Genomic DNA, 24,293 nt, shown 5'->3' with positions numbered 1-24,293 from the left:
ACGGGAGCAGATGACATCTTGTCATTGGTGCTTCTCTAAAAGTTATCTGAGGTTGAAGGAGTAGCGGTCTGTTTTTGTGCGTTACCTTATCTATGTGCGGGTGCCAGTACTCGTCGTGTTGGGTCTTGGCTGCCGTGCTGTTGATTCTGGAGAAGAAGGTGGGCTTGGTGAGGTACATGAGAGACGGGTCCAAACCAAACGTCTCGGCAATAACTGCCTGGATTCGCCCACGTACATCTCTTAACGTTGAAAAACAGACACAACATGTCAGAGTGAAAGATCTGACTTAATTACTTAAGGACGTATGATTTATGAACGTGATTCAGAGAGCTACTTTGGGCAACACTCGTCAAGAGGATGTCACAACTTATCATCAGCATATGAGGACTGATATCTTTAAAAACACTTTCAGACTTCAAATGCTAAATATAATATAATATATATATATAATAATATATATAAATATCTTTTCATTTGGGTGATGATGACGTTTTTGTATTCATTATCCCAGAAGTGTACATATACACAATGGGCATAAAAATACATACAAATACAAATAAATACACATCTATTAAACTATACACTACATACTACTATATACACTTATAAAGAATGCTACCAAAGACATCATGATAATATAATATATAATAATGTTTGCTACTATTGTGTATCATCATTTGAATGCACAGAATTTCACTTTTCAAAAAATGTCAGGTATCTCATTTTGGAGCAAAACTCTAAGAATGTGCAATAAATGCCCGGCTGATTTTTAATAAAAGTTCCTCAGTCACCTATAAAGCTGGAAGTCCTCTTGTGTGAACACGTCTCTGATCTGATCCCCAAAATACCTGCAGCCAAAGTACGGTACGCAGACAAAGCCAATCAGAGACACGTGAGCAGACAGACACAGCAGAGGGGGGGATAGAGAGCAGACAAGAAGGGATCCGTTAGCATAAATTTATGTTTCACAGCACGGCACAGTGCACTAATACCCAGACAGGTGTGCCACTCATCCATTCAGACTCAGCAGAGAGTTAACATCTGACTGCTTCCCAGAGGAAGTCCCCAGCGGGGGTGAATGGTGGGAAGCAGCGTGGGAGTGCTCTCGTCATCACTTCCTGATTAAAATCACTCAGATGGTCCCTAAGGATCCTGTGTCAACCACCTGCCCAGTGAGACGGCAGAGAGAAGGCAGGAGTCTGAGGGAGAAATGAATGAAGGGAGGTGGTATAGGAGGAGGATGGAGAGGAGCTGATCATCCAAATAAAACTGGATTCTGCTGGCAGGGAAAAATGAGGGTTGCATTGGTCCCTGGACCTGAAGAAGACAGCTCGCAAGGACTGGCATTAGTAAGACTGATGACCCGGTTCATATTTTGGTGGATATATTTCTGCAAATGTTACATATTATGCAGGATGTCATCCCTGCAGGCACCAAAATAGAACAAATAAAGACAAGCTGTACTTTCCCACCTGTAGATGTTGACAAACTGTTTTCCCATCGACAACGCTCCAGAGTGCAGGTCCAGTATGGAAGCCTGCAGGGGTCAAAAGAACAACAGGAATTAGTGCCAAAGACAAGTCACTGTATCAAGGGTTACCACTGTTCCCTCCATGGCGTTCTCACTCTGCCCTTTACTTGTTTTTGCTTGTCAACTCCTTTGGAAGTTGTTTTTCACAAGCCAGTAATTAGGTCATTTTCACAGTCGCCCTCCTGCTGCTTCCCCTCCCTTCACCTAAGTGTCTTAACACTCCATAAACAGTTCATTTATAGGCCGAGGACCAGGCCGCTGGGGACGGGGAGCAGGAGGTAGGGCATGCCAGGGACATCAAGACATCTCTGGACAAGAATATGACTCCACATATGATCTGCCAGAGTGGCTGGAGCTCTGCTTGTTGTGCCAGCCTGCCCTCTAGTGTCAGAGGAGGTTCATTATAGCAGGGAGTTTGAGTATGTGGTGCATTTTGTATTTGTCTATGGGGGGGTTCTAAGCTGAAACAGGTGGCAATATCTGGGCAACGTGATAATAACACGTTAATGTGCCCAGCCCTAGTCTAAATCCATCGATGTGTGACACTGTTGCACTGGGTGACATGTTCCTTCATTAAGATGAATACACAAACTGTAGTTTATTTTGAATTACACACACACACACACTCCTGAAAATGCCTACTAACACTGGTAGTGCACCAAGCACATATTAGTGTATCTGTGTCTGAAAATAGTCTAACAAATGCAATACAAACCATGTTAGCTTAAACTACAGTGAACAGCTATTTCAGGAAATTACTTCACTTTTTTTGTTAATCAAACAATTGTGGTTGTACATGTGTGATTAGTTTATTTTCTTTTTTCTTCTGCCTTTCTCAGAAGAAGTCTTCCACGGCCCATTTAGCCCAAATTAATTGATTTAACTGAACTGACATACTGTGGGACAATATGCAGCAATAAAATATAAGGAGTTAAATGTACATAGCAATTTCAACAGATCAGAGTCACAGATGCAGTGGACGCCTCTAGGTCAGACTTCCTTCTGCCTAACTAACAACTCTGAAACTGACTATGGCCGACTTCAGTAACTACATTGTAGTAATGTCAAACAGAGGCATTGTTTCTGTCCTTTGCTCTCTATTCAGGGAGGGAGTGGTTATGTAATTGTGTGTTGAATTGTGTGTGTGATGTTATTTAGTGGAGATGAAAAATGTGGTTCTGTATATATTTGTCACTGGATACATTCTGATTGTTACAAAAAAGATTTAGGTCTTCAGTAGGAACTAAGTGGCTTGGGGCAGAGTGCCACAGACAGGGAAGTTGTAACGAATTCACCACAACAATAGAGCTCTAATGCACAGAGGAATAAGATCCGGCTTGGAAACCACACGCAGTACCTGTTAATAGGATTCATTCATTGTTGGTTTTGGTCTTTTAATGGGGTTTGCTAACAACAAGAAATCAGTTCTAGGATGTCAGGGTGTTCTTGAATGCACCATAATGGAGACAATGCACTATGAATGAACGAAGCAGTAACTACTGAACATAATGCAGGTCCTGCAAGTTTATATTCATTAAGTACTGTAATGAATGGCCGGCTGAAAGGTCATTCTTTCATTCATTGCCTTGCAAATGAATATTATATGAAGAAAAGAGTAGTGGGAAATGGCTTTTGATAAATCAGTCAAGCAAACTCAAACAGGTCTATTAATCCTGTGAAACTATTCCAACAATTTTACTTGGCGATATACTTACTCCTCCCTCTGACCCAGCCAACGCCAGCCCTCTCTCAGCCAGCCTGCGTGTCAGAGACAGAAAGCATTATAAATGATTCGGCTGCATTACAGGGACAGATGACAGTGAATGGAAAACCAACAAGGGGAGAAGGGGATGAGACAGTCACGCTTCACTTTGTATCCCAGTGTTTACCTCCTGAGGACCTGAGCCTCCTGCCTCGTCACCATGTTGTCTGTGACAGCGCGGCCACACTTCTGAGGGGTGCATCCTGGGAGGGAAAGATGGAGAGAGAGAGAGAGTAAATAATAATACAGTATTTTTGGTACAGTATCCTCTGGATTTAGAGGCCCCAGATCAGAGAAACTGGCTGATAAATAAAGTGCAAGGTAAGGAGTTTATTGAAGTTCTGCTCATTATTGCCACAAAATTCAGGACTTCCCTCCAACCTCCTGGCAATTAGAATTTATTGATCAAAGCCCTGCTGTGTTTTCTTTAGACAGTGGAGATGCACCATTTGAATTCCTAGTAGCCCACGTTTAATAAGACAAATCTCCAATTTGTACTTTGCTTGCAGCCAAGGATGGTCTTGAAATGGTTTCAAATTTCTGGGGAGATAAAGCAGGAAGTGTCTGCATTAAAATAAGTTTGGCTTGGAGTTGTAGGGGATCAAGAGTGCTTTGATTCCAATATGATAATACATACTTGAGCAGAATATTCCCGTATTATTCATTATTTTATTTCCTGCACACTGGAATGAACTGTGAATAAAGGCCAATTTTATTGGCCAGCTGGAAGCTGCCTCTGTCATCTATCAGCCACCTGACCGTGGCCAATTTGCTCAAATAAAGGTAAACTTACTATCTTCTGGTTACGGACTATTATTCGGACACAACAAGACATCTGAAGACTTCCCTTTAGGTTAGGGAAATTGTGTTGTACATTTTGTTTGGTTCTAGTTTCTATGACTTAATAGAATAGAATAGACCAAATGACTTAAAAAACAACTGAGAAAATATTTGGTGGAATGAACAATAATGAGCTCATAACTTACTGCACTTACTAATATTCATTGTCATTAGTTTTGTCCAGAACTTTAAAGAGGTGATCCATTTCAAAAACTCTCAGTAAGTCCAAACAACAGGAATCTGGCAGAGACATTCATTGCTACTTGCATTTTGCTACTTGCACAGACAGATTCAATTATTTAGGTCCTGTATAAAAATAGGGTTTTAAAAGAAATGAAAAGATATACTGAAAGAAATAATTTCACTTCCTATTGTATACTATTTCAGAAGTTCAATTTCGTTTTCTATTTTAAATTTCTTACATTGTTATTTCCCCTGATATCTTTAAATTAGTCATTTCTTTTTAACCTCATCACTTGACACAGGATCTGCTGAGAAGAATAAACTTCCGTGCTTGGTTTTTTAGGAGTTTTTATTTCAGAACCTTATTTTACTTTAGTCCTGATTTGAAAACTGCCGTTTTCCCCAAATTTGTTGATGTGAGGCATACTTGCTTGTTAACAAATGGCTCTGCTCTGCTGCAGTGACTGTACATAGCTGTGAACATCTCTGTATGTATGAAGCTGAAGTGCACATGAGATCTCTCTCTTCCAACTTGTATGAGTTTAATTTGCTCTTACACACTGCTCTCTTGGTTGCAACCAATTATTTCTGTTGGTCCATCGATCAAATTTGCATTCCTCGGGTACAAATGCAGAAATATTATGGTCACATAGGCTTGTGCTATATTGCCATCTAGTGGATTAAATCCACACTGTTTCACACAGTTTCAGGAGTAAGAAGAAATGTCTTTCAATTTAGTTTTGAAAGTGTTGATTGAAAGAATTCCATTATTTAGCAAATTAGCCTTTTATGTCTTCTTTAGGTTCCAGTTTTACTGTTTGTTATAATGCAAATAGGAATTCACAGAAATTAAGTATGATGGTGCGTAAGACAAACTTCCAACTTCTCAAATATTGTAATTGACTCACTGTTATATCATGTGAAACTACTTAAAGGCAGAGCAGAATCCAACACCAGGAACGTGCCACTGGATCAGCAAGTTATTTATCAAGCTTCGTCCCGCCCTGGTCATGTTTACACAGCAGAGAGAGTTATCAGCTGATCGCCTGACACAGTACAGTGTAAGGACCGGAGTCTCACCTGGATAGCGTTTATAGCTGTCATAGTCTTCGGAGCACTGGACGGTGTAGACTCTGGGCTGGGGAGCGACCATCTCACTCTGGCTGACCAGTGTTTCTGTGACGTCACTGTCCAGAGAGGTCACGTACAGCCACATAGCCGTCCCGAACACAGACAGAGCGACCAGCACCAAGGCTGCAGGCCCCCTGTAACCCCTCCATGCAGATCCCTGCCGCAGCGCATTACCTCTGAGCGAGACAGAAAAAAACCAGACCAGATGACGATCAACTGAATTTGACTAGCTGTTGCAGTGCCGTCCATTCTACACTCTTATCTAATCAAGAATTGGGGAAGACATTGCTCTTAATGTTCCTATATTTCTAAACACTCTTATTCTGCAGTTGCCAGGGGATATGTGGAAAGACTGTGGAGTAGCTCAACTAATTTGAAAACCCCTGAAATTGTGATTTGGTTATGCAAAACATATATCCCCCTATTTGTGTTGGATAAAAATTATCCAAACAGGATATGAAATTGATGTGATGCTAATCTTTTAGTTTTGGAATAAACACTACCAGTTATTAGTCAGTTGTAAAAACTTAAGGGTAAGTTTGGTATTCTTCAACATGGACCCTATTTTCCTGTGTTTTTAGTTCCTATGTGACAAATTGGGACAACATATTTTTAAATTGCTCCAGTTTTGAGCAAGACAGAGCTGCAACGCAATCCTTAATTGCGCCCTATCAAAGTACTACAACTAAAGTGCTTGTTTTTGCCACTGGCTGGCTCAGATTGTTTTAAGTGTCTGACAAGTTTGTGGAAAGGGTCCTTACAGAGACAGACCTTTTTTAAAGAGTAAGATCCTTTTTGTTTAACCAGAAACAGTCACTGTATCGCTCTCGTCATAATTTTTTATCTCTGGTCTACCGCTGCTGTGATCATTTAGCTTTTTTGTGTAATTGAGTGACTTCTGCAATTGCCGTGTTCTGCAAGGTAAAATTAAATTTTTTGTCAAGGGAGTGTGGTGTCTTTGACAAGATCGATATAGGGTTTTTACTCTTTAATAAAAGGTCTGTCTCTGTAAGGATCCTTTCCACAAACTTGTCAGACACTTAAAACAATCTGAGCCAGCCAGTGGCAAAAACAAGCACTTTAGTGGACGTACTATGATGGGGCACATTTGCCCACAGAATTATGTTGCAGCCCTGTTTGGTCAATCACTAGAATAGACTGGGCAATGGCACATCTAAAAGTTTCTGTCCTCCTCAGCGACACCTCCATACTGTATCTGACCTATCTGATTATAAAGAGGGAAAACACACTGATTATGCACATGACAATCTTTTCTTTCTGGGGCAGGTTATACAAGACATGAATTAAAATAGTCATTCATTCTCACAGAAGGTACAAAGTAGACTATTAGGAAAACTAATAATACCCGTCTGGTGTTCTGTAAATGAAAGTAGGATGAAAAGGGCATCATGCTGTGGTATTTAACCATCTCAACCCCCTGATGTGAAATCACCACTGTAAGGGTGCAATTCACAGTTGGGCCGTTAAATCGGAATAATGTTGTTAATTGATTAAAACAACAGACTGAAGTCAACCATCAGAAATAAAGATATAAATTAAAGCAGAAATGTAGAAATAAATGAATCAATGTAGATTTATAGAAAGTTTAAAAGAAACTGAAGACATTTATGGATTCATATCTGGTTTAATTACCAACATTTATTAACTTATTTATCTATTTACTCAATTACTATTTCTAGATTAATTTAATCTATCTATTTACTTATTATTCATTTATGTATTCTTAGTTTGGTTTTTTTTTTCATGCTCACGTCATTTTTTTGTCCTCCTGCAGTGATAACGTGGTAAATAAAAGCTACACTATTAGATGAAGCATTAGTGTGACTTTACTTCTCTCTGAAGACGACATTAACATAATGACTTCAGCGAGGTCCTGGTTAAAGTGTGCTCGTGCTGCATGGTGACAGTACCTGACTGGCACACCCTCTCCTTTAACCCTGTCCAGCGTCGCACTGCCAGGACATCAGCATCGTTTAATTCACTCACCTTTTAATTTTCTTCTCTATTTCAGTGGCATTTGAACCCTGCGGATTTCTCAGTCGCAGCAGCGCCATTTCGACTCAAAGCGTCGAATACGTAGCATTTACAAAATACTGTCACGCACACACGGTTATTCTTGCCTACACATAACGTACACCCCGCCAACTACTCGCACCGCCACCTGAATCGCTCTCCACTTCCTGGTCGACTCGTATCCGCCGACCCATTGGCTCTCCGTCAGGAAAGCAACGTTGTTATTGGACCACGTCCACGTCCAATTGAGTTCGACTACAACGCACAGCTGCAAAAACAGGAAATCCAGTCCATTGTACAGCTGTATGCTAATCCTGTGTTTGATACTCTGTCCTAAGCGTCACAGATGTTGAACTTGTGCATAATGTAGCACGTATTCTTCCATCCATTTGTCTAAAGATTAAACTAATCGATTACCTGCATTACGTACTGCATTAAAACTACGGAAAGCGGCACACAGAGGCGTTTCATGTGCAGAAAAAGTGATCTACCTCACAACAACATCCGCCGTGCAGTGTCATTCACCGCTAACATCCCATCTCTGGTTCTTGCTTGAGCTCTGCGGTCCTGGTGAGTCAGACAACTGATCCAATGTTCATTCACAAAAATAAACACACCCACTAGTCTACTGTTCTTAATGTTAACGCTCTGTTCATCCCTGTGGTTCATCCCTGCAGTCTGTAACAGGCAGAATGACGTGTCCACCTTGGCCTAAAGGAAAGAAACTGGTTCACCTGGATTTGAAAGGTGCACCCCCAAGGGTAGAATACCTTCACAAGGTAAGAGCACAGCATTGTCCTCTGTGAACTGCTGCAGCTCATACAGTAATTACATGGCTAATCACGTTTGCTGTCCACTAATGTGTGTTTCATCTCCTTAGCTGATCGAGCTGTTCTCTCAGCTGGGAGTCGACGGCCTGTTGGTGGAGTACGAGGACATGTTTCCTTATGAGGGGGAGCTGAAGCTGCTGCAGGCCACAGCACAGCCTGCTTACAGGTGCAGTTTGGGACGTAAACACCGGACAATGATTATCCCATTCCTGATTTATGGGCTGGGTGCGATTGTTTTTTATCTGCCTTATACTGCTGTAAGAACCTGTTATACAATTATAACCCTTCCTGTGTAGGATAGAGATAACACTTTGTGTGCCTCTTGTCCCATAAAATACTTTCAATAAATTGTGCCTGTTTGCAGCCGAGAGGAGTTACTGTCTATGCAGGAGTTTGCCAAATCTAAGGGCATGGAGGTGATCCCGCTTGTTCAGACATTTGGTCACATGGAGGTGAGGCAAACACCCTGCTCTCCTGTTTATAACTGTTTGTGATGGCAACAAATTGTGTTTAGTGTCTGTGTTTGTCCCTGTTTTTACTGTCTCAATGACCCGCATCTGTCCCTTCACTATCATAGTTTGTGCTGAAGCATCGGCCCATGTGGAGCCTGAGAGAGGTGCCATATTGTGTGGGTACCCTGAATCCCCACAGAGAAGAGGGGGTGAGGCTGGTGATGGAGATGCTGAGGCAGGTGGTGAAGCTGCATCCCGGCCTGAACACACTGCACATTGGAGCAGATGAGGTAAGGACTGTTTTCTTCTTTTGTTAAAAATTAAGTAGTTATGGTAGAAAGTATAGTCAATTCTGTTGTTCCCTATTTCTTTAAGGTGTACATCCTCGGCGAGGGGGAGGAGTCCAAACAGTGGTTGGGCTTACCAGGACGCACAGTGGAGCAGCTTTTCCTGAGTCATGTGACCAAGGTGGCCAAGGCCATCAAGGCGACATGGCCTCACATGACCATCATAATGTGGGATGATATGATGAGAAGCATGAGCCAGGACACACTAAAAGGTGAGGAAGAAATAGAGGTGGCGCCCACTAAACCCAAGAGATCACTGATATTTCAAACATATAACAAGTTACTCCAAAGAAGGACAGAGGCATTGTTGTTGCTGTTTTGACACATTCAGATTTAATTTAAAACCATCATCAAGAGCAGGTATTTAGGATTTGATGCAGCATAACGTGTGTGCAGTGGAATTTAGCTTGGTACGTTTACTTTTTAAGGGACTAGTACTTTTTGCAGTTGTTCCATTTTATTCTGCTTTATATTTCTGCTCAACTACATTTTAGAGAAATAAATTACTTTTTACAGTAATACATTTATCTGACACATGTTGTTACTAGTTATTTTACAAATGAGGAATTAACTTAGAAAACACAAAATACAATATGATGCATTATTACAGATTTAGCTACCAAACACTATCTGACAAACAAATCTGTCTCTTGATTTTACAATTCATCAGTCCTTTTTGTCTTTTATTATCCATGGGACAGATAGCGGTCTAGTGGGACTCGTCCAGCCCATGTTGTGGGACTACACCCCTAATCTGGATGTGGACAAAACTGGTAGGAACTGTATACCATGGATATGTGAACATTGGGCTCTTATACATTAGGAGGTGGTGCAGTAGCTCAGTCAGTGGGGACCAGTTCAAGTCCAGTCTGGGCCATATTGACTGTGGACTTGTAGCTGGAGAGGTACCAGTTTACCCTGTTGGCACTGCCCTGGCACTGTACAGTAAACTGCCCACAGCTTTAAATTAGCATGTTGATAATTTGATTATTAATAATACTTTTATTATTATTAATATTATTATCAAACAGTCTGCAACGTGCTCAGAGCTTTGCTAGTTGTGACATTTGTTCCCTAAATGTGTTGTCCAGTGTCTCTGCTGGAGAAGTACTGCAGTGCCGGTATGTCAGACCTGTGGGCAGCGAGCTCCTTCAAAGGCTCCACCAACGTTTACACCTGTGTGCCCAGCACACAGAGGCATGTGGATAATCACCTGCAGTGGCTGAAGGTGGCTGCTTCTTTATCTGCTGGTATAAACCTACAGGGCATCGCCCTCACAGGCTGGCAAAGGTAAGTATTAGAGGAATTTCTCATTTTCTTCTTTGTTGGCACTGTGGAGGTGGTGGAAGCCTAGAGGCTGGAGTAGAGGACCAGGCTTATGACTGGGTGATCCAGGACTGTGTATGTGGTTGGTAGAAATGAATAATGCTTTCTGTTTAAACCATGGATAGCACCATATGTGCAGTGATGGAAAGTAACAAGTACATTTTCTCAAGGACTGTACTTAAGTAGAATTTTGTGGTACTTGATTGTACTTGATTACTTGTTTCCTTTTACTGCTACTTTATACTTGTAGTCCACTACAATTCAGAGGGATTCACTATTTTACTTTTAATTTCACTACAGTTATCTGATAGCTTTAGTTAAGCAACATAAAAATGGCTAAACTTACAGGTTCTGAGTTAGAAGTCGGTGTAGATCCACCCTTGAGCTGTTCGCTCGATAGATTTCATTTGGTTGTGAAGTTACAGCCTAGTGTTGTGTAATGGTAGATACACAACTGAACCATGAGAACCTGAAGTGGCCTTCCAACTGAAGAGAAAGTGACGTCTTAACTGAGGACCCGCCTTGATGAGAGGACTGACAGATTGCATTTTCATTTGCAGCTGCTTGTAAATGTAAATGCAATAGACTGGGGGCGCTGTTTCACTCATTGCATTTGAATAAAGTCCACTATAAATCAGAGTAAGTCTTTGAAAATGAAATGTCAAATGCTATTCTCATTTTCACATAGTTAGAAAATGGCATTATAATTTCATTTTTGACCTAAAAGGACCATGAGGACATGGCCATATAAATGCAATAGGCTGGGGGCAAAATGATAATCTTATTGTGGGATTACATTTTCATTTTTGCATTTTGATAATTTGAAATTAGTCCACTATACGCTTCCACAGACTGTGGTATTGCAATGTATTGTGGTATTTTACTTAAGTAAAAGATAAAGTACTTCTTCCACCTCTGCATCTCTGAACTGTACGAATGTGAAGCACAACACATACCAGTTTTTATGTAGAATAAAGCAGCCAACACTTGTTGGGGTCTGAAGGACTGAAATCGCCAGAAAGCATGTGATGTCACAGTTTTTCCAACATCATGTCCATGCACTGATTAACACAGAGCTTTTTACATGGTCCATTATTTTCCCACTGTCAGGTATGACCACCTGTCAGTGCTGTGTGAGCTGATGTCTGTGGCTCTTCCATCACTAGCAGCCTGTCTCCAGACACTCGTCCATGGAGAGCTCAGTGCTGAGGCTCAAAGCAAAGTAACTGAGACGCTGGGTATTTCCTCAGTGGAGGTAGAGGCCATGGCGAGGTGAGGTCTGGCACTGTTTTATGAACTACACTACACGGTCATGCATGTATGCATCTTCAGGTTAACAGCATTGTGTTCCATGTTGCCTTCAGGACTTCTGCAGACGAATCGCTGTTCCCAGGAAGGAGGCTGGCTGAGTTAACTGTGGAGCTTAATTCACTGCTGAACTCAGAGGACATTCGAATGTTTGAGAACGACATGTGAGTTCTGGGCTGTGATCACAAGATTTCATTTCCAGTGTCTCATCTGCCTTAGAAAGAAGTTTGACATGATGATGATGGGAGGATTTTAGAATACGGCCAGAAGCTAGTTAGCCTAGCTTAGTATAAAGGCTGATAATTGGGTAAATGGCTAGTCTTTGACATGCCCTTATCACACAGTAATTGGTTATTTTTAAGCAGTATATATGAACTCTTAATAATTATCTCTCCAATACATTTTGGGAAATGCTGGGAGTTGCATGCTTTAACTAACTCTTGGAGAACAGCCAGGCGCAGAGACTTCCAGCAAAGATCCCAGGAAGTCATGGCATCTGTCCAAGAAATAGTCCAGCAAGTTGTAATTGTTAAAAATTTTTTAAATCAGTTTTTTAATTAGTTTTGGTACAGATTAAAAGTTATAACGTGTTGCTGGTAGACAGATTTTGTTACCTTTGGACTGTTCCCCCTGCTTCCACTCTGTGTGCTAAGCCAAGCTAACCAGTCTGCTGGCTGTACCTTCGTATTTAGCGTCCACAAATGAAAGTGGTGTCGATCTTCTTATCTAATTCTCAGAATGAAGAAAGCAAATAAGCCCGTTTCCTAAAATGTAAAACCATTCTTTAAACCTTTGCAGACAAATATAGAAAAACCTTTAACTTCAGCTGAATAACTGCATGCCTGTGCTGCTGTAGGTTTGTAAGAGGATGGTTCAGCCCCTACCACCGAAAGAGGAAGATGGTAACCCCTCTGATCACCATGCAGATTCACAGCCAAGCATCAGCGTGAGAATAATTTGTTATATTACAGCTACACTCTCTGCACACTGTATTGCTTTTCTGAAATATGTTAAGAACTCTGGCTAGCCGATAACAAAAACCCCTTCTGATTTGGTCTCCTCAGGTATTTGACTACATTACAAGAGAAGGTGGAGGCCGTGAGAAAAGAGATGGTGCGTCTTTACCCAAATTCAACAGCCCAGGAGTGGATAGAGGAACACGTCAGCCCAGTAATGGCTCCTTTACAGAAGATAACAGAGGACATCAGAGCCTGTGTGAAGGAGATGGTGCCATAAAATATTTTGCCAGCTCAGAATCAAACAGCTTTTTTGATGAATTCCGATACTGGTCTCTTAATTTTTTTTGCGTAAATTCACACTTACACAAGAGCAAATCTGGCGCTTGTAAATTGCACTAATTTTGGCAAAAAAATGGAAATATTCAAAGAGGACTTTGGGTTTATAAAACAACTTTATAATTAATCCACTCCAAATGTATCAAAGTAAACAAAGACAATAAAATCAACAACAAAAAAAATCTCTCAAAATTCTTTCTTGCAAAACAGAACTTACTGACATTCACCATGCGTACATCGTTTGCCTGAGTATAGTCTTTGGTTCACAAAAATAAAATATAGGTTATAAGACAGAACAGCAGAGGGCCAAAGAATTTCACACACAATTGACTCTTGATTGAGCCCTGAAAATCCCTCATGCTTGATTACAGTTTGCACATCCATTCATCCGGACTGCGGTCTGGGTATGAATAAACATGCAAAAGGTAATTATCGACTAGGTGGTCCAGAAAGTGGTGGGCAAAGCACTTTCACGACTTACACACAAACACTTATTAGAGTTCAGTAGGAAGGCACGGTACATCTGTAATCTCGAGTGTATTCTCAAATAGTAATTAGTTTTTTTTTTGTTTTTTTTTAAAAAGGTAAAATTGTAATTTACAGAAAGCTACAGTTACAAAAGATTAAGTGTCTTTTCCCATAATTCCTGGAGCTGTTTTCGAAAACTTTGACTAAACTGAAACATTTCTTTGACAAAACATTTAATTGGATGGATCTTTCCAACCCAGTTCACATGGAAATTCAATAAAAAATGTTTTTACTATAGCTTCCCAAGGCTATCGACAAAAATACAAGGAAGGAAGTCTGTGTGGAGACACTGAAAGAGGCTATATCATTGGTGTTACATGCACATGCTGACAGTATAACGTAATGAGGGCATCACTGAAACTGCACCCTCTCTCCGCATTGCTTTAGTGATGTCATAATGCCCCTAATTCAATCCTCCCAAAGTAACAGCAACGTTGCGAGACCCAGACAGATCAGAGTTTGTCTGCTTCGTCCTCTGAATCACTGGCGTTGTCCAAAGAATCTTCTTCCTCCTCCTCTCCGTACTCGGCCTCTTCCTCTCGCTGCCTGCGTTGCTGCAGCTCCTCCAGCCCGAGGAAGCGCTTCAGCAATGCAGCCACCGCCTCCACATCACTGACCGGTAAAAGACGGATCAAAAGGAATGACAATTAATTACAAGTATTTGTTTCTTGGTGTTATTGAGCCTTGGAATCTCAGAGAGCAGAACAATGAATACACTGTTTTGGTGTTTACTGTTTGTAATAATAATAATAATAATAATAATAATAATGTGTCAAGTACATCTTTCCAAAAGTTTTTGATCCTTGGGCAAAACCATTAACAGTATATGGTGTGATAGGGACAGAGTGTGATCTTGCGTTAGTTCTAAAAAGCATATTTGTTTTGCTTTTTTCTATCCAACTATAGTCTGGCTTTAATAGTCAACAATACTATATTTAATAGTCGACAATAACATCTGTGGGCAAAAAACTGTGTATACATTCATGACTGTTCACAATACAATCTTTTTGTCTGTGGATGACAGAAAGAGTAGTTGATGCTGTAACGGATAAAACAGATCAAATAAATTAACAATATAGTATACTTATATACATTAATTGATTTTTTTGGGGCACGTTGGGAAGCATAACAAGCTGCAAACACTGAAAGTTTTTCACCTTATAAAGTTGATATGCTGAATAAGTTAGTAAACATTACGTAGCAGATTAGAAGCAACATTAGCATTCATTTTGACACACGTTTCTGGCCACCCAACAAATCTAAGTCCAATATTGGCTCTTCTTTAAGCTCTGTTTAGGTCTCCACCAACTCCTGAGAAAAATATCTGGCTCTTTAGTTGCTAAATGCTCTACTATGTTCACCAGCTAGTCTCTGCTGCGGGAAACAAGACCAATGAGAGCAGTGAGAGTGAACCAAAACAGGAAAGTTGGGGATTATAAAACCAGCGAGTTTAAAGGGGCTGAAGATTTACGTGGGAGAAGCAGATCTCAACAGTAATGAAAATGTCTATGTAGACATGCAATTATAAAATGCATACACAGTGAATTAGTATTGCTGAAAACAGGATTGTAATTTTGATGTGCTGGGACTATCAGCTACAGATACCTACCTGCGTGCCCCCATTGTGGCACTCTGAGTCAAGGGGTAGGAGAAGCCTGCAGCCAACCGCAGCATCAGCAGGTAGCCCTTCCCCAAATAGCGAACCCTCTCTTCCTGGATGCAGATGTCACACAGCTGTGTCAGATCCAGCACAACTGAGAAAAAGCAAGTGGGGAAAAAACTTAAGATCCAATATTTTGCATTCCAACCACTAGTGGTGGCTACTAAACTGAGTAACCCACTCTGTGGTGGTGTTACTGACCTTTCTCTTGCCCCTTTCTCCAAAACGTCAGGACTACAGCGTACAAGCTGAAGCTCTTGAGCTCAATCAGGTTCTTGGTTTTGTCAAACACAGCCTCCTCCCATTCCTCCATGTTCTGCATGGCGACAAACAGGCAGCCAGTCACGTAGAAAAGCTTCCAGAGGACGCTGTCTGCGTGATCCACACAACACATGAAATGAAAAGAAGGGAAAGCGGCACGAGTTGCAGTGGGCAAATGTGGAAAGTTACGTCAGTCGAAGGTTGCAAATTGATTAACAGATTGTGTCATTTCAGTTTGTGTACCTGAGCTGTAGTATGCAGCTGCCAACCCAATAGAAGCTATACCTGCAATTAAAATTAAAGATGAAGGAGGTTTTAATTACCGAGTTTGAACGTATTGAGTGGACAGGAGAGATAGCTTAGTGTAGGAGATTTATTTTATATGTCAGTATGTAGAATGTATGAACCTTTGCACACACATATTTACCGACAAGAAGAGACCAGGAACGGATGCCCGGGGATCTCTTCAGGTGGAGCAGCGTGAAGCTCTGCTCCTCTACCGTCATGTACACCATCTGGATAGAGGCATGGATATGAAATCTAGTATCACTTATAATAAAAGCCTATTTTACATGATCCCTACCTTAAAGGGCCAGTTTCCCCAAATCACAAAAAATATATGTTATTACTTGTCCCCAGTGGTATCTAGCCATGGAGACAGTTTTGGTTTTCTGCACCCAGGTTTTGAGATATCCATCTCAGAGATTTTAGCTGCCCTCCCAATACAATGACAGTAAATGGACCTTTGTGCTGATCGGACAACTGAAAATGATATTTAACCACAAGTAACATGTCTTCCCAAGGCAGGACCACCAACCATGCAACACTTGGGCAACTGTCCCGGGGGCCAGAACTCCAGCAACCCTAAAATATCCAGGCTTAATGTGCATTAAAAGGTTTGTGCTATTTCAATCATCCTTTTCGACAGCAGACATTTGAGCAAAAGCACAGGAGTTTCTGAAAACACTAATTGCTCTATTACCTGAAGGCCCCATCCTGAAGAGGCATTTCACAAAATGTCTTCCATTGCCTTAATTTGGGTTCTGCTTCATTACCAGTGAGGCTTGAGGAAACACTTCAAGACCGAGTCTAAAATCTAGTTTTAGGATCTTCATTATTTCAGATTTGAGCTTGAATGTTGCATTGCCATTTCTGTTTTATCATTTCACTGCACTGAGCAGCACAAATGAAAGTCCAGTTACATCCATTGTTTTGGGGTGCGGCCAGAGAGAAAGAGGTGGATACCTCAAAACCTCAACACATAAAACCCAAACTATCTGCCTGGTCGAATATCACAAGAGACAAGTGAACTGATTTTTTAATTTGATCTGAAAACCCAACAAGACCAGGAAGATGCTCCTGCTGATGATTGTGATTGGATGTGATGGATATGAACTGCCCACACATCAATCTTTCCAACCAACGATACGAACTACAAAATAGCACTTACCTTTAACTCTTCTTTCTTTCTGTAAATTCCCGCCGTGCAAATTTACCAAAAAGAGCAGTCATACAAGGAAACACATGCGCTGAAATATAAGGAAGTTGTTTCCATGTTCTTGCAATAACTGTCCTGAATGGGTGACACTTCCTTCCTGGATCGGCCTGTTCTGATTGGACGGGATCACTTTCACGCAGCCTTCAAAATAAAGGGTTGTAATTGCTTGCGTCTTGTCAAACAATCAACTCTGGCCACCCCTTCAGTAAAGCTTCCAGTGTTTGGTAAAGGAGCCACTTACAGACCGACTGGGAGTTTGTCACACATCATATTATGTGAATATTCTACCTCTTTTTAAAACATCCACCAGCCACTGCCACTTTTTTTTTTTTTATTTATTTGAGAAAAGTCAAAGCTTCCGGAGCAAATCGCCACTCCGTTTGCGCATGCGTCGTGGATTCACCGGGGGTACACAATGGACTCGGATGTAGATAGACCTGATTGGCTTGAATACTAGAGGCCACGACGCCGTTGAAAGTACTAGTTTGTAACTTATGTTATGAAATAACCGCGCAGGCTCAAGCGAAAAGTGGTGGCGACACCACCAACAGACGACTTGACTTCTAACTGCGGACTTCCCCTTCTGTGCTGGGTCCGTGCTGCTGTTTTCCCATGCCACAGCAGTGATATAGAAACCGTCCGGTGAGTTACCTAAAGGCTCGACCTTGCACTGTGAACGCAGGGTATTTCATAATGTTAAACCAGCACGTTCACTAAATTAGCCGTCATCAAAAGAAGGGCGCGCAATGCAGTGGTATATTTTTTAATTGCATAGTTAGCTGAAATAAAATCGCATATTTAACTAAAATAAAATTCCTCCCTACGTTAACGTTAGCAAATTTACGTTAACGTGGCATATTGCGTTACAAATTATTGATGCTTTTAGCTAGCCAGAAATAATCACGAGCTAGTAAAATATTCAGCACAGTTTTCGAATTCTACCTCATGGGAAAATGACTTTGTATTCATACCATTATGTGGGTTTTCGAAGATTGATGAGCTTCCAGCCCACACTTGTCTGTTTTTCCCCTCGCGCGAACAAACTGTGACATAATGGCCTCTGGGGCTGTTTTTGTTGGATCTGTGTATATAATTAACGTGAGCCATTTAAATTTTAATGGCAGGATACTAGTTTGTGCTCACTGCCAGTTTCCCACCATTACAGAGCTGTTGTGTTTATGATAAGCAGGCAGCGTGTGATAGGACAGGTGGTCAGAGGAGGGTGGAGCTGACAGACCCACACACAGCAGCAGGCTGCAGTCATCAGGCCAGTGCTTCAGAGGGGACATGCAGGGAAGAAGTGATCGACACTGGGAAGTTAAAAGTGCTGTTTTCTATATGTATCACCTTCAATTTACAGATAACGGCCAGGGAAAATGTCAGAGGTCAACATTGCAAAGCGCAAGGAGAAGTGTGAGAACTGCACCAAACAGGTACATTTCTGGATCTGTGTCTTATGTATCAGTGAATTTGCTTTTTCTTGCTGTCAATCAGCAATTTAAATATTGATCTCCCACTCACAGTGCAACAAGAAACAGGGCGAGAATGGTGCCAACTCACAGGAGGAGAAAGATGAAGTCAATGGACAGGTAAAGTCACTTTACTCACCGGTTTCATTTATTATCGATTGATGTGGCAAAGTGAGACGTCATCAGGTTGTTTATAAAAGAGGCTCTCCACTTATTGTGTATGTCAAAATCAGTATACTCGTGATGAGGAGTACTATTCAGACTGTGAGAACAGTTGGCGAACGTCTTCCGTTGTCTAAAGTTTAAAAAAAACCCAAACAGGATTATCTCAGAAAACTTTGTTACAAACTGGAGGTGTGCAGTTCAAAACATGTGGGCATTTACCAGGCAAGGAAGGTTTAAGATAATATGTTATTGAGTAGCATTATGGGATGTGTAGGATCCAGTGACTAAAAGTCCCTCGACCCCTGCTGCTTCGATTTTAATTAAATCTGTCTCTTGTGAGTAGTGGAGCCCAATGTGGATGTCTATTACTAAAGTACACCTTTTGTTTTAAAACCCTCCACATGACGCACTCCTTTCTTTCTCCTAAGGTGCATGAAGGATCCCAGTTGCTGCTGAGTGCCTGCTTGTCCTGCGATGGCTGTCTGTCAGAGGAGGAGAGCCTGAAGATCTCTCAGCAGAGCCTGGAGGAAGTGGAGCGGGTTCTGGCGCTCAATAAGGTACAATACATAACCAGTCGGCATGTGAAGTCTGAGAAAGTCGTGTTGTTGCGCAGTACCTTGCATTGCCCCCATTGTTTCTGTGTCCCCGTCAGAAATGTGACGTTTCCAAGCACAAGGTGCTCGTAGCGTCTGTATGTCCACAGTCTCTGCCTTTCTTTGCTGTCAAGTTTGGGCTGGACGTCACTGAGGCTGCCCACAAACTCTGTGGTTTCCTCAAGAGTTTAGGTGAGTGTGGGATTCATATGTCGCTTTTTATATCTTCTAAAATCTTTACATGGTGTGTAAGTCTTCTTTAATGCATATATTTTTCCCCGTGTAGTGACTGATTTAATTGTGTACATGTCCACAGTGAGAGTTATGTAATTGCCACTTTGTTATGTATGTCTCCCTGTGCCTCTGTCTCTGTTCTCCTCTGTCTTTTTTTTCCCTCGCAGGGGTGCAGTATGTGTTCGACACCACTCTGTCGGCAGGCTTCAGCATCTTAGAGAGTCAGAAAGAGTTTATTCAGCGGTATCGCAGGAGGCACCACGACTCCCACGCCTTGCCCATGTTCACCTCCTCCTGTCCAGGTAAAACTGGCTTCTCTCCCTCCCATCAGACTGATTTTCTAGCCAACTGAACTATGCGCTACCCTGACGTTGCTTTTTTTGCCTCTTTCTTCTGCTGCTTCTCACGCTCGTAGCTGTACTGTGCATGTCGAGTGCTGAAAAGGGGAAAATGGAGCTTGTTTTAGAGGAGAGATAGCAGTGGTGTGCTGCTGGGGCAAGATAGAAAGCACTTCTCTCACCACTCCCTTCCCCAGAGATACTGTAGGAACAGCAAGAGTTAAGGACCTTCTTGGCCTCTCTTCTCAGGAACAAATGCAGTTTTCCATTCATTCCGTTTATAGGATTGCCGCTGGCATTCCTCAACTCCATGGACATTGATTATTAGAAATGTTTGGATTTGTATGGATCGGTGATTTTACAGGAATCTGCCCTAATGTTTAAGTAATTATTGTACTGTAGGGATGGAATTAACAGTTATTTTCAGTTAGTTATTATCAATTCACCTGTTGATCCTTTTTTTTTTTTTTAACTAACTGATCAATCATTTGAAAATGTCACATTTCTCCAGATTTCTCTTGATTAACTAATCAATTAATTGAACAATCATTTCAGCTCTATTCTTGCTTGTTGACGCTTGTTCAGCCCAGCTGTAGTGGAAACCCTAATTTAGCAAATCCGAAACATTTACACCAGGGCTTTGTCACCATTAAAAAAACGTGTTGGACTTGCACAATGTTGTCCAGTATAAAGCTTGTTATATTGTATGTCTGTATAGATTATTTTAGACTGTGTGTTATCTTGTGGTGCGTTTTTCTTCTATATATGAAAACTATGAGTCCAGAGTGCAGTCAAGCCTTTTTCTAACAACGTTTGTGTGTGTTTACAGGATGGATCCGCTATGCAGAGCGCGTCCTGGGCAGCTTGGTCACCCCTCATATCTGCACAGCCAGGTCTCCCCAACAGGTCATGGGCTGTCTGGTCAAAGACTACTTCTCTAAACAGCAGGTGAGCGTTTAATGTCACAGCAGTCGAATGCATTTAGCTTGTCGGTGGTACCGCTACACATTATTGGCTACACACACGGTTGTTGACACAGTGGCAGGATCAGTAAAAGCCAGAGGTAACAGGTTAAGAAGGTGGAGCAAATTAAAATATAATGAGCTGTGTAAGTTGTTGTGTAGAAACACAATTGTGATCTGAAGATAAATTTAAAATTATTCAAGTATCAGTTAATCACGTGATCCAGCAGACCCAGTGTGTGGCTCCAACATCATTTAGAAAAAGAACACGTCTTTCCTGTACCCTCGGTTTGAATCATTTACAGTATTATGAGTTGTATAGTAGCTTAACTCTGTCCTGTCCAGATGTTAGCTTAATAAAGGGGACACGCTTGTGGTTTTGCTGTCACAGCCAACTGACCAGTGGTGGTGATACACTAGTTTCATCTGAACAATTTCAGTGGAATATTCATAACACATAAGCGTTAATGGTATAACGGATGTTTTGTTATTTAGGTCTATTGAAAAGAACTCTGAGCCTGTAGAAAATGTTTCATAAGAATCTGCCTTATTATGTTGTATTTTCTTTTGCCCTGCCTCCCAGCAGAAGCTGAGTCCAGAGAAAGTCTACCACGTGTTGGTGGCTCCCTGCTTCGATAAGAAGCTGGAGGCTGTTAGAGAGGAGTTTTACAACAGCCTGCTGGAGACCAGAGATGTGGACTGTGTCCTCACCTCAGGTTCAGTCCTCTTTATCTTACCCTGCCCTGCTCCAAATAATATTTGCAAATGTTTATTAGAGTTTGTTTTGACATTTAGGTTATGTTAAATACAGCTACAGGCTTACACAGGAGTGTAATATTGTTTTAGTCTCTTGTGGACTGATTTTATATTTCATTTGAAACATCAAATACATATCGTCATAATACTGTCTTAAACTTCCACTCATCATAGAGCACTTACAAATTTCTTTGTCTCACATAGTAGTGGATCTCATAACACAGACGCTACCTAACTAGCTAAATACAGACGTACACATTAACATGACCAGGCCAACAGGATGTGCATCTCCTCTTATTCTGTTGTGTTGAGACCCATCTGTTTGTGTCAGGATTAGAGGCTGACATTTTTTCCGGAATCCTGTGGCTCGCAGGGTTCCCGTGGGATTCCCGCGGGGTGGGAGTCAATTTCGCTATTCTTCATAGGAAGGATAGGAATCATGGATCAGTATGAAAAACAATATTTTATCGGTGTTGGAGTGAAAATCCACTCTTGTGTCACCCTGTAGTCTGCACAATGTACCTCACAGTGAGCGTTGTGTGATCAGGTTGTGCTTCCTCGCCGTGTTTGATTTTATCTGTGGGGAAGCTGCATCTGCTGCTAAACAAAGAATTCTGCTTCTGTTCTTCAGCCACACAGCTGGAGCGGTCGTCATATGTGCATGCTTTCACTCGCACAGTTCACTTAGTTAAAAACTTGGTAGCCTATGACATTACAAGTCGCGGTGGAAATTTTACAAGCACGGACCAGCTAAGCATGTTTAAAATTTGTAATAAGAATGTTCGTGGTGATTAAAACCTGCTTTCACATAAAGATATTATGTGAAAAATTTAGATTCTTTTGCCGGGGTGCGGGCTTTTACAGTCATGATCCCTGCTCGACCATCTGTCAGCTATTGCTGATGGACGATAGCATCGTCTATCGGCCCAACCCTAGCAAACATTAAAACCATATGCTAGTTGTGGCTTTCAAATGACCAGTTATTTAGTATTTTATAGGATAGTTTGAGATCCACAGTAAACATGCATAATCAAATGTGCATTTACACTACACTACATAACACAGAGGGTCACGCAAATCCAGCACATCTAAGACAAATATTATTGTGTAGTATGTTACAGTGAATCTTTTTTTTTTTTATGTTTCAGGGGAGATCCATTACCTGATGGAGCAGAGAAAGGTTTCAGTGGAGGAGCTGGACTCACTTCCACTGGACCATGTGTGAGTAGTTGGACTAGTTATCGTCCTATTGGTGATCTTTTGTGAGGCAAAAGTTAAACATGTTCAAACCAGGACTACCAGGATTTTTTCAAACTAGATAAAGCCATTGGTCGTGCTGCTGTTTGGCAGGTCGGAGAAAAAAAGGATGCAGTTAGCAAGTGCGGATAAGTAACAGAAACAATATTGTAAATAGTGTAGTTATTGATTAAATAAATTACTTTCCTTCTGTATCAACTTTATTGACCAAAATTGTTTACGTAGTATTTTGACTCTTAATGTATATTCACACAGGCCAGGTATACGGTTTACAGGTGCTGTGATTGGTACGGTTTCATTTGTTTGATTGAATATATGTACGATACAGCTTAGACTTGTGTTGGACTATAACATTACTATTGTTAGTTTAACTGACACAGGTCTTCATATATTAAAATACTTTGCTACTGCAGATGATGATAATGAGTATTTTGTCCCCCCCCCCCCCCCCCCCCCCCCCCCCCCCCCCCCCCATCCTACATTTGTTTAAAATGACACCCAACTTACATTTGTATATTTTTCACTGAGTTGTTAAAGAAGTCATTGTCAGAGTAGCCTATGCTGTCACTGCAGGCTGGGAGAGGCTGAAGACGTGGCGCTGGTGAGACACGAGGGCCGAGGTTCTGAAGGCTTTCTCGAACACATCTTCAAACATGCTGCCAAAGAGCTCTTTGGTCTGGACGTCCATGAGATCACATACAAGACCCTCAGGTGAGACACACTGGCACTGTGAGACTTATTCTGGTGGAATATACTGTAGCCTCCATGTAAATCCTTTAATGCTTTAATCATGATGTTGGTCCAGCGTCATTATAAGTGTGAATACTTTAAAGGTACACCATTATTATCATATCGTCATATCTTTTGAATTGGGATATGAAATTGAATTTCTTTTAAAACTTTCCTCCTGTGTGCCATGTTGTTGTTGTTTTTTTTAAGGAACCGGGACTTCCAGGAAGTGACTCTGGAGCGGGACGGGGAAACTCTGCTACAGTTTGCTGCCGTCTACGGTTTCAGGAACATCCAAACCCTGGTTCACCGAATGAGAAAGGGACGCGTCCCTTACCAGCTGGTTGAGGTGCTGTCCTGCCCAGGAGGTGACCCCACAACTACCAACATGATTTTTATAAACAACAAGCAGTATTTATTTGTTTTGAAACTTAATCCTGCCAGTCCTCCAACGTTACTTGAAATACTACCCTTCATGTCCACTCAGGGTGCTTGAGCGGCCGCGGACAGGCGGAGAGCGAGGTAGGAGGCTCGTTGGATAAAGCCCTGGTGCAGCAGATGGAGGAGGCCTACAGCAGCCTGCCAGTCCGTCTCCCAGAGGTCAACCCCGTCCTGCACACCCTTTATCAAGAGTGGCTGCAGGGCCAGGACTCCCCGCAGGCTAGCACACTCCTGCACACCCACTACAGAAATCAGAGTCAGATCCACACACAGCCCCCACACATGCAGTGGTGAGGAGAAAGGGCATGCTTTCGGACATGATGGAAGTCGGAGGGGGAGGGGGGGGGGGGGGGGGGGATTTTG

At 41.7% G+C, this 24,293-nt stretch overlaps 4 protein-coding genes across 8 annotated transcripts in view; 2 read left to right on the top strand and 2 right to left on the bottom strand.

The window, feature by feature from the left end:
* uts2r2 (urotensin-2 receptor 2) overlaps nucleotides 1-7,646 on the bottom strand; it is a 28,042-nt gene extending 20,396 nt beyond the window's left edge. For 2 of the 3 annotated variants that reach the window (XR_006828001.1, XM_046068184.1), the window contains exons 1-7: nucleotides 7,455-7,640; nucleotides 5,397-5,623; nucleotides 3,421-3,496; nucleotides 3,247-3,289; nucleotides 1,473-1,537; nucleotides 792-848; nucleotides 86-239 (exon numbers count right to left, since the gene is read on the bottom strand). Coding sequence is in view for 2 of the 3 variants with exons in the window: in XM_046068184.1 (XP_045924140.1) it covers nucleotides 86-239; nucleotides 792-848; nucleotides 1,473-1,537; nucleotides 3,247-3,289; nucleotides 3,421-3,496; nucleotides 5,397-5,623; nucleotides 7,455-7,522 (690 nt within the window). In the remaining variant the exon portion in view is untranslated. Of the gene's footprint in view, nucleotides 1-85; nucleotides 240-791; nucleotides 849-1,472; nucleotides 1,538-3,246; nucleotides 3,290-3,420; nucleotides 3,497-5,396; nucleotides 5,624-7,454 lie in introns of all 3 variants that reach the window. The other variant, XM_046068185.1, reaches the window with a different exon arrangement.
* Nucleotides 7,647-7,648: 2 nt separating this feature from the next.
* On the top strand, nucleotides 7,649-13,021 carry hexdc (hexosaminidase (glycosyl hydrolase family 20, catalytic domain) containing). Its single transcript, XM_046068180.1, has 12 exons — nucleotides 7,649-8,051; nucleotides 8,159-8,260; nucleotides 8,362-8,477; nucleotides 8,676-8,763; nucleotides 8,889-9,053; nucleotides 9,139-9,322; nucleotides 9,812-9,883; nucleotides 10,202-10,400; nucleotides 11,547-11,708; nucleotides 11,801-11,908; nucleotides 12,601-12,690; nucleotides 12,809-13,021. Exons 2-12 carry the CDS (start codon nucleotides 8,174-8,176, stop codon nucleotides 12,978-12,980), a joined length of 1,443 nt encoding a protein of 480 aa, XP_045924136.1. The 5' UTR covers nucleotides 7,649-8,051; nucleotides 8,159-8,173; the 3' UTR covers nucleotides 12,981-13,021.
* Nucleotides 13,022-13,136: 115 nt separating this feature from the next.
* Nucleotides 13,137-18,090, bottom strand: LOC123982576 (cytochrome b-245 chaperone 1 homolog). 2 transcript variants are annotated; one of them, XM_046068186.1, is made up of 6 exons: nucleotides 17,958-18,090; nucleotides 15,916-16,003; nucleotides 15,732-15,773; nucleotides 15,429-15,599; nucleotides 15,177-15,321; nucleotides 13,137-14,179 (listed from the first exon to the last, which is right to left on the bottom strand). In XM_046068186.1, the coding sequence occupies exons 1-6, from the start codon at nucleotides 18,036-18,038 to the stop codon at nucleotides 14,020-14,022; spliced, it is 687 nt and encodes a 228-aa protein (XP_045924142.1). In that variant the 5' UTR covers nucleotides 18,039-18,090; the 3' UTR covers nucleotides 13,137-14,019. The 2 variants fall into 2 exon arrangements, with proteins under 2 accessions (XP_045924142.1, XP_045924143.1); XM_046068187.1 differs by lacking the exon at nucleotides 17,958-18,090 and adding an exon at nucleotides 16,939-17,245.
* narf (nuclear prelamin A recognition factor) lies at nucleotides 17,351-24,266 on the top strand. Of its 2 annotated transcripts, none has more exons than XM_046068182.1 (12): nucleotides 17,351-17,628; nucleotides 18,347-18,419; nucleotides 18,510-18,575; nucleotides 19,049-19,177; nucleotides 19,273-19,405; nucleotides 19,615-19,749; nucleotides 20,615-20,733; nucleotides 21,331-21,463; nucleotides 22,652-22,724; nucleotides 23,334-23,471; nucleotides 23,700-23,857; nucleotides 23,977-24,266. In XM_046068182.1, the coding sequence occupies exons 2-12, from the start codon at nucleotides 18,363-18,365 to the stop codon at nucleotides 24,222-24,224; spliced, it is 1,389 nt and encodes a 462-aa protein (XP_045924138.1). In that variant the 5' UTR covers nucleotides 17,351-17,628; nucleotides 18,347-18,362; the 3' UTR covers nucleotides 24,225-24,266. The 2 variants fall into 2 exon arrangements, with proteins under 2 accessions (XP_045924138.1, XP_045924139.1); XM_046068183.1 differs by having other exon boundaries at nucleotides 17,352-17,628; nucleotides 21,334-21,463.
* The last annotated feature ends 27 nt before the right edge of the window (nucleotides 24,267-24,293 follow it).

This window comes from Micropterus dolomieu, linkage group LG14 (genome assembly GCF_021292245.1).
Source record: "Micropterus dolomieu isolate WLL.071019.BEF.003 ecotype Adirondacks linkage group LG14, ASM2129224v1, whole genome shotgun sequence".
Taxonomy (NCBI): domain Eukaryota; kingdom Metazoa; phylum Chordata; class Actinopteri; order Centrarchiformes; family Centrarchidae; genus Micropterus; species Micropterus dolomieu.
The sequence above is the reverse complement of the archived record's forward strand: the minus strand, read 5'-3'. Positions and strand labels throughout refer to the sequence as shown.

Coding starts and splice junctions, on each gene's coding strand:
- hexdc (XM_046068180.1), top strand. CDS start 8,174: ATGACGTGTCCACCTTGGCCTAAAGGAAAGAAACTGGTTCACCTGGAT. Junction 9,323..9,811: donor GAGCCAGGACACACTAAAAG/GTGAGGAAGAAA, acceptor TCCATGGGACAG/ATAGCGGTCTAGTGGGACTC. Junction 9,884..10,201: donor TCTGGATGTGGACAAAACTG/GTAGGAACTGTA, acceptor TGTGTTGTCCAG/TGTCTCTGCTGGAGAAGTAC.
- LOC123982576 (XM_046068186.1), bottom strand. CDS start 18,038: ATGTCACAGTTTGTTCGCGCGAGGGGAAAAACAGACAAGTGTGGGCTG. Junction 15,774..15,915: donor TTCCTGGTCTCTTCTTGTCG/GTAAATATGTGT, acceptor TTTTAATTGCAG/GTATAGCTTCTATTGGGTTG. Junction 15,322..15,428: donor GAGAAAGGGGCAAGAGAAAG/GTCAGTAACACC, acceptor GCTTTTTCTCAG/TTGTGCTGGATCTGACACAG.
- narf (XM_046068182.1), top strand. CDS start 18,363: ATGTCAGAGGTCAACATTGCAAAGCGCAAGGAGAAGTGTGAGAACTGC. Junction 20,734..21,330: donor ACTACTTCTCTAAACAGCAG/GTGAGCGTTTAA, acceptor CCTGCCTCCCAG/CAGAAGCTGAGTCCAGAGAA. Junction 22,725..23,333: donor TCACTTCCACTGGACCATGT/GTGAGTAGTTGG, acceptor CTGTCACTGCAG/GCTGGGAGAGGCTGAAGACG.